At 36.8% G+C, this 7,577-nt stretch overlaps 1 protein-coding gene and 1 long non-coding RNA gene across 3 annotated transcripts; one reads left to right on the forward strand and one right to left on the reverse strand.

Moving 5' to 3' along the window:
- Nucleotides 1–584: 584 nt before the first annotated feature.
- On the forward strand, nucleotides 585–2,192 carry LOC106316365 (S-adenosylmethionine decarboxylase proenzyme 4-like). The gene has a single exon (XM_013754240.1). The coding sequence runs from the start codon at nucleotides 672–674 to the stop codon at nucleotides 1,890–1,892; it is 1,221 nt and encodes a 406-aa protein (XP_013609694.1). The 5' UTR covers nucleotides 585–671; the 3' UTR covers nucleotides 1,893–2,192.
- Nucleotides 2,193–3,466: 1,274 nt separating this feature from the next.
- Nucleotides 3,467–4,886, reverse strand: LOC106313311. Of its 2 annotated transcripts, XR_001264357.1 has the most exons (4): nucleotides 4,549–4,886; nucleotides 4,107–4,260; nucleotides 3,984–4,029; nucleotides 3,467–3,758 (listed from the first exon to the last, which is right to left on the reverse strand). It is a non-coding gene; the product is annotated as an uncharacterized LOC106313311 (long non-coding RNA). The 2 variants fall into 2 exon arrangements; XR_001264355.1 differs by having other exon boundaries at nucleotides 4,107–4,886.
- Between the last annotated feature and the right edge of the window lie 2,691 nt (nucleotides 4,887–7,577).

Here is a 7,577-nt window from a genome sequence, read left to right on the forward strand (position 1 = left end):
TGCATTATTGGGAAAATATTTGTTTATTTTTTAAGTTTTCTTTTATTTTGATTTATCATTGGAAATGCCCTAAAACTGAAATTGAGATTTCTGCTAAAACCCGAATATAGACTATTCGGAACCAACCAAGAACCTGACCAATCTCAGGCTGTTATCCGGTGTAACCAAAAAAAAATTCCTTCTATATAAACTAAAATATTACGAGATACAAGGTAGGCCTGGGCTTATGTCATCGTCTTTTGATAACATGATTGATAGCTTTATAAAATTTGGATTGCTAATATGTCTTGCGATACTATACAGTTTTACTGATAAACATAATTATGTAGAACCGGCAAATTTACATTAACCCATTTCGTAATTCGATAACAGTTTTACCAATCACAAACTATTATGTCGTTGTACTCTACATGTTTTTGTTTATTTTTCATGATTTTGAAAAATTATGCAATATTATCAACCAGGACTAAACATACCCACCTAATGGAAAATGATGAACAAACACACAAAAATTAAGACGACTCAGAAACGCACACTAATTAGATCTCTCATAGAGGCAGTACGCATGCATGCATACTTACATACACAACATACAAAACAAACACAAACTCTCATCATCTTTCTCGTTTCATTATGCCTGCAATCATGATTTTATTGGTCTCTTAACCCGCATGCTCCTCCTCCTTTATACCCTCCAAAATCTCTCCTATAAATACCATTTCTCCTCTACTAGTCACCACTACCTCTCTCTTCTCTCTCTGCAGACACACACACACACACACTCATCTGCTCTGTTCTTATTGCAACTTTCTCTGTTCTGTTATATCCCCACGTCTTCTTCTGACCTTCCAATGGCAGTGTCTGGGTTCGAGGGATTCGAGAAAAGACTCGAACTTCGATTCTTCAACGACTCTATAACCAATAACAACCCAATGGGCCTCCGTTTAATCGACTTCGAATCTCTAGACCAAGTCTTAAATGAAGTGCAGTGCACCGTAGTCTCCGCCGTAGCAAACCACAGCTTCGACGCCTACGTCCTCTCCGAGTCGAGCCTCTTCGTCTACCCAACCAAAATCATCATCAAAACATGCGGCACGACACAACTCCTCAAATCAATCCGACCGTTGATCCACCTCGCGCGTAACGTCAACCTCACGTTACGCGCGTGCCGCTACTCGCGCGGGAGCTTCATCTTCCCCAACTCGCAGCCTTTCCCCTACACGAGCTTCGAAGACGAAGTCGTCATCGTCGAAGAAAGCCTCCCGAAGTCTTTCCGTTACCGTAAAGCCTCCGTTATGACGCCGTCTAATAGTAACCCTTCGCGTGCTTGGCACGTGTTCACCGCGAGCGCTGACGTGGAGCCCGACGAGACTCTGGTTGTTGTTGAGGTATGCATGACGGAGCTTGACCGAGTCAACGCTCGTAGCTTCTTCAGACGGAAAGGCGACGAGGGAAATAGTGACTCTGCCGGGAAAGAGATGACGCGGCTGAGCGGTATCGATATGATAAACGCAAACGCGTTTATATGCGACTTCGCGTTTGATCCTTGCGGCTACTCGATGAACGGGGTCGACGGAGACCGTTACTCGACCATCCACGTCACGCCTGAAGACGGTTTTAGCTACGCGAGCTTCGAGTGCGGGTTGTCTCTTTACGACGGCGGTCACGGAGATATCGCCGAGGTGTTGGCCCGCGCGATTGATGTTTTCCGGCCAGGTTGCGCCTCCATCGCCACTACTTACAACGGCGAGGATTATGACCACGAGGTGACGAAGCGTGTGGAGCGGGTGCTGGCGAAGAAGCTCGGTCTTAAATGTCGGAGCAGACTTATGGATGAGTTTCCAGGCTCCGGAACTGTCGTTTATCAGTCATTCACGCCTCGTCGGAAATAGATTTCACTGGTGGAGGAGAACAAAGAAAAAAAAAAGTTTTAGGTTTTAAATAGTTGATGACGTGGAGGGATATGATTGGTTGGATTGGGTAAGGAAAGATATAAGTGGGAACATATGATCATCATGCATGCGCGCCCCACTTTGCACTTGTGGCACTGTCAAACCTAAGCATTTTTGAGGCACTGTGTTGTAGAATTTTAGTGGGGGATGGTAAAAAATGTTTGCTATTTTCTTCTTCTTTCCTTCTTTTGTGTTCTTGTGTTTGTTTTTTAAAAATTATCTTAAATCTTTACATGAGACTCTTGATATACATCTTCATTGTTATCTATGGCTGCAAATTAATTCATCATCACCTATATGTGAGAAGTATATTGTGGTTTAACCTAAATAGAAAAGGAGAAAACACCCAAAAAAAAAGAAAGATTAAAAAATATGCAAATATGTTACTAACCAAGGTAGGCTATCCTCCAATACACAAATATGAAACATATAGTAAAAACATTTCAAAAGTTATGTTCAACCAGCTTCCGCTATGTTTTGTCAGTTACATTCGGCGTTAGCAGAACATATGCATCAAGTCGGAATTAGTATCACCAGACATACCTTTTACACCGGTTTCTGGCGACACATTGGTCAAATTAGCATGGACGTCAATCGTCATCATCGTCATATCTTCCAAAATTCAAATCCAGTAAAAACTAAACTCATGGCTATCCAACACAACCCAGTTAAAATTAAAACTCATGGCTAACACAACACAATCCGATCATAACATTAAATTCTGGCAATGTGCATGTCTACGTGCTTGTGCTTTAGACGACAAAAATACAAAAAAATTACTCTCAAATTTCACTTTTTGGCTTTTGCCTATTGACCTTTTAAAAAGAAAATTAATATTTAGTTAATGACTTAATTTCAATAATCGCGCATGTAAACTCTATCCACTCCCAACATACTAAAAAACAATATGCACGTGACAATCATTGGTTAAAAGTAAAAAACCAATTTTGTTATGTCCAGTAGCAAAATCACTTTGAACTGCACTAAGATATCACTTTGAACTGCACTAAGATATTCTCTGAGCAGGGGAATCCACTCCACTCTGAAACTTTACTTTTATAAAGATTGATAGCTAATTCATTATTTTCCTTAAAAACCATCACTTAATCAATTAAAAACAATCAACAATTCACAAAGATATCTAGTGAAGGCAGAAGAAAAAGTTTGAAAAAATTGAGTTTTAAGAAGCTTCACTGCTCTTATTTAATGTCCATTCACCGGTTACCTTTACGATCACATGATTCTTTCTCTCCAATAAGATACAAAATAAGTAGCAAACAATTAAAAAAGATGTGTAGCTTTGGGAAAAAGGATGCACGAGGTTCTTCGTCATAAGAAGTATTAGCATTCTATTAAAAAGGATTCAAATGAGTGAAATCTTCTGAATGAACCAAATTCAACTAGGAAGACAACAAGCTTTATGAAGTGCAAATACAATTTCTGTTTTTTATTTGTGAACCATTGTTCACATCTCAGAAGAAAAAAAACTCAACTAATTAGGAGCCATCAAAAGAAAAAAATTCTCTGCAAATGAACCGAATCCTACCAGCAAGAACACACAAAAAAAAAAACAAGATTCAAATTGCTTGGAGTGAAATTTGCTTTTATTGAATTACATTGTAGGAAGAAAATTTGTGCATTTTGCAACCCGCAAAACAAGAAGAATCATAAGAAACCGTTTCACAAAGCTGTAAGGTTTTCGTATAAGAAGTAACCAATCACTACTTCGTAATCAAGGAGTGGCTTTTCATCATCTCTATCATTTCTTCGTTCTCCTTTAACGGCATGCCTTCAAAGCTTGAACGTCTTTGGAACAACAAATCACAAACAACAAAAGCTTATCAACACTACGTCCGATTGTCTTTACCAACTGTATCATCTCTTTCACGTAAGAGAATTCAATTAATCCATCACTTCTAAATCAGTTCCTCACACAACAATAATAAACGCAGTGTCATTCTCTTAGGTTAAAAACCCTAAACCCAGTTCTAAAATCTGCTAGTAAATTTGAGAATAGAGAGAGCTACGTACGTTTCTGACAAGGTTTCTAGTCCCTATTGCTATCAACAAGACAATCCTGCCAAAACAAAAATCAAATAAAATAAAGCGAATATAAAAGATGGAAGAATCAAAGAGAAGATGAGAAACAAAAACCTGTAAAGACAAATAGAGAGAAGAACACTCTTTGAGCTGTTTCACATTCCCGTCGTGATGGTTTGGAGGAGGAAGATGTTTCGTCTCGGAATTGGAATTCTTCGTCACTTTCTCCATTTCTTCTTCAATCGTGGATGATTCAGGAATCAGAACACTGTCAGTATAAATCAGGGAAACCTTTTATTATTTCGTATGGGCTTTATTTATTCATTTAGAGCCCAGGCCCATCTACAGATAAGAAGAAGGTCTGATATACGTGCAGTATTAAGTAGTGGTCTACATGTAGATAAACCATCTCTTATATCCTAGCTAGATATAAATGTTGGATATGGGCCCGATTAATACCAAAGCCCAAGAGTCGACTCGGTCCAACAACTTTAGAGAAACCCAGAAAGAAGCGTGGCCCATTACAAACCTGGTCGCGTCACGATAGCCGACTTACCAATCTGTCAGGACGATCTGACACGCGCAATCGAGTGTCAGAAACGAGAAGAACCCAATCCCTTACGATTGCACCGAGCGTAGGTATCAACAGCTCCGCCAATCACTGTTCCGAGTCAGACAATAATGAATAAACCAAGCGGCATCCACGCAACGAATGCCTATATAAAGAAAGAGGAAGTCTGAAAAAGAACACACACAAAAATATATACGGAGAGAGAGATGGAGAGAGAGATAGCTGTGACGAAAAGTTAGTCTTTACGAAGACGAGTTCATTTTCTTTGTATCTCCTTTCAGCTTATAGCTTAAACTTCATATTAACGAAACCTAAGGCTCCAATTCTCTTTTATTGTTTAATTAAATCTGTTAGAGTCCTTGGTACCGGATTTAGGATTCACCAATAAAGAAGATTATTGTACTATTACTTTGTTGTAACTTGTAAGGTTTACTAGCGTGGGCCATCTATGTTCTTCTTGCACGCCAAGCCATTGATCAAAAAGAAAAAGAACAAACAACTTCTTGATCCGGTTTTAGGAGATGATTACGACTTAGAAGAGCTTGACCCTCTTATCTTCGTAGCTTCGTGGTGTATACATCAACCCCCTCCCCCCATGAACCATGCATGCATATCAAAACATTCAACTCTAAGGGGCATCTCCAACTCTACTCTATTTTCCGCTCTAAAATAGAGTTTAGAGTAAAAATGTTTCAATGGTACTCTATTTCTTAGAGTGAAAAATAGGTTTACTCCAACTATAGAGTAACTTGTTTTTTTGTTCATCACTCTATTTTTTATTCTAAAATAGAGTACTATTGGAGCAAACTCAAACTCTATTATAGAGTTACTCTATTTTAAGAGCATCTCTAACTCACCTCTATTTCCACCTCTATAATAGCATTCAAAGGCAAAATCACTCCAATCCATCTTTATTTTTGCCTTTAAAATAGAGATTGTTTTTTTCCTCTATTTATAAAGGAAGAAATCACATTATTTTATATTTTACTCTATATTTAGAGATAGAGAAATACACCGGAGTAAAACCAATCTCTATTATAGAATTCTTTTATTTTAGAAATAAAAATAGAGAAATGCATTGGAGATGGTTTAACACCTAGTCACATACTCACATTTTACATTAACAAAGTGATTAATTTGGTCACATATGTGTGTATACAAATAGAGAAATGCACCGGAGATGGTCTAACACCTGGTGACATTTTACATTAACAAAGTGATTAATTTGGTCACGTATACATAACATGTTGTGGAGGTTCTCAGGGGAGACAAATGCAGCTTAGATCAGTTAAGAGAATGAGAAAACTAAAAAACTGCAAAGGACTTATTCAGAAGAATTATTGGATAACGAAGAATACAACTCAAAAAGATATTTGAACGATATTAATCGACACATGGAGACTGCGCCTCTCGGAACATCTAAAGACTCGTGAGTCGTGAAACATCTTACTTGTTAAGTGCAAGCGAAATGATTTCACTTACTGCATTTGTTCACACGATAAATTAATCAGATCCGGATTGGTTATCAATTTAAAAGAGAAGACGGGAAAAGTTCAGTCCAAATATGTTGTAACATATGTATTTGATCATGCTGTTGTGTTCTTGCAACTATTGTTTGTTACATGTTATCCTTTTGTTCTTGGATTTTTCCATATCCACTACGTACTAATGGATTATTGGATTGATTTATACACCATATATACTTTATGCATACATCGTTTTTATAGTGATGATTAAGAAATAAAAAAATTATATATTTTTGTTCATTACTAAAATATATCAATACTATTAAATTAGAAACATGTCCTATTGATAATAGTTGAATCCAACTTAAAAAAACACATAGATCATTATTCTCATTTTATACTAAATAAAAGATAATAAAATAAAGGTAAATTAACGTCCGTTGAATACACATTTTGTTACCTCCATTTTAATTCCAAGATAGTCAGTTCCCAATTCTCTCACTACTCCAGACCCACTTCCTCAATATTTAAAATTGTCGACTAAATTTAATCCAAAGCTTACGATTTCATATAACTAATATAAGTTATGAAATAATATTCATACTTCTGAAAAAGGACAATAATCTACATTGTAACAAGGCAGTTGCATCATTCCTGATGCGACATGTCAGCGATATGTGGGTCCTATTTTTAAAAAGTATGAAAAAATGTCAAGTCTGTGACTCGAACGCAGATTATTGAGATCTAAACAAAACATTTATACCACTGAGCTAAAGGATTTTTTGTACATTGATGACTGAAACAAATATATATTTATGAAGGTCGGAAACCTTTGCTTTTTCGGTTTTCTCTGTGGGATCCACACTTATTTATTTTATCTAATGATTTAATAAATATTTTATAACTCACGTTTTGAAATGAGATTCGTTAAAAAAAACCCCAATAAACCTCTTTGGTCTGTAAGCGTTCTCTTCAATAGAAGTTTAGGGCTTTCAATTTTTAATCATCGGTTCATGACTCATCTAAGAAACACAGATTGTTTTTGTCTTCCTAAGTTTTTTTTCCATTCATTAAACTTGGATTTTAAAGATTATGTGTCTCACATTCTTTTTATTTTGATGGTTGTTAGGTTGAATGAAGATCATTGAATAAAGAAAATGTCGATGCTCCTGAAGATTTGGAGGGTACTTTATATTTCTTTCTCTGATAATTCTACCGACATAAATTTGAATCTTACAGAGAGTATATTGCAGAGCATTCTAATGATGAGGAAGAGGTGGAGGGAATTGATCTGCACTAGCAACGTTACCCGTGGGAGGAAAGTGACATGGATTACTTATACGACGAGGTAAGCATATCATTAGATGGTTTGCGGTCCATCTTTGAGAGCCGTCGATTGTAAGTGTCTATCGTTTTGAAGTTGTACGACACTAAGATGTAAAGAATTACTAATCACGATTACCTTACTAGCAGAGTTCTTTTACACAGCTATTGTCAATGCAATTAACACTGGAAATTGATGGTGCTATATTTCATGTTCCAAATGCT

The sequence above is a fragment of the Brassica oleracea genome, chromosome C9 (genome assembly GCF_000695525.1).
Source record: "Brassica oleracea var. oleracea cultivar TO1000 chromosome C9, BOL, whole genome shotgun sequence".
Taxonomy (NCBI): domain Eukaryota; kingdom Viridiplantae; phylum Streptophyta; class Magnoliopsida; order Brassicales; family Brassicaceae; genus Brassica; species Brassica oleracea.

Bases quoted from the DNA above. Each gene is read 5' to 3' on its own strand.
- LOC106316365 (XM_013754240.1), top strand. From the start codon at position 672: ATGCTCCTCCTCCTTTATACCCTCCAAAATCTCTCCTATAAATACCAT.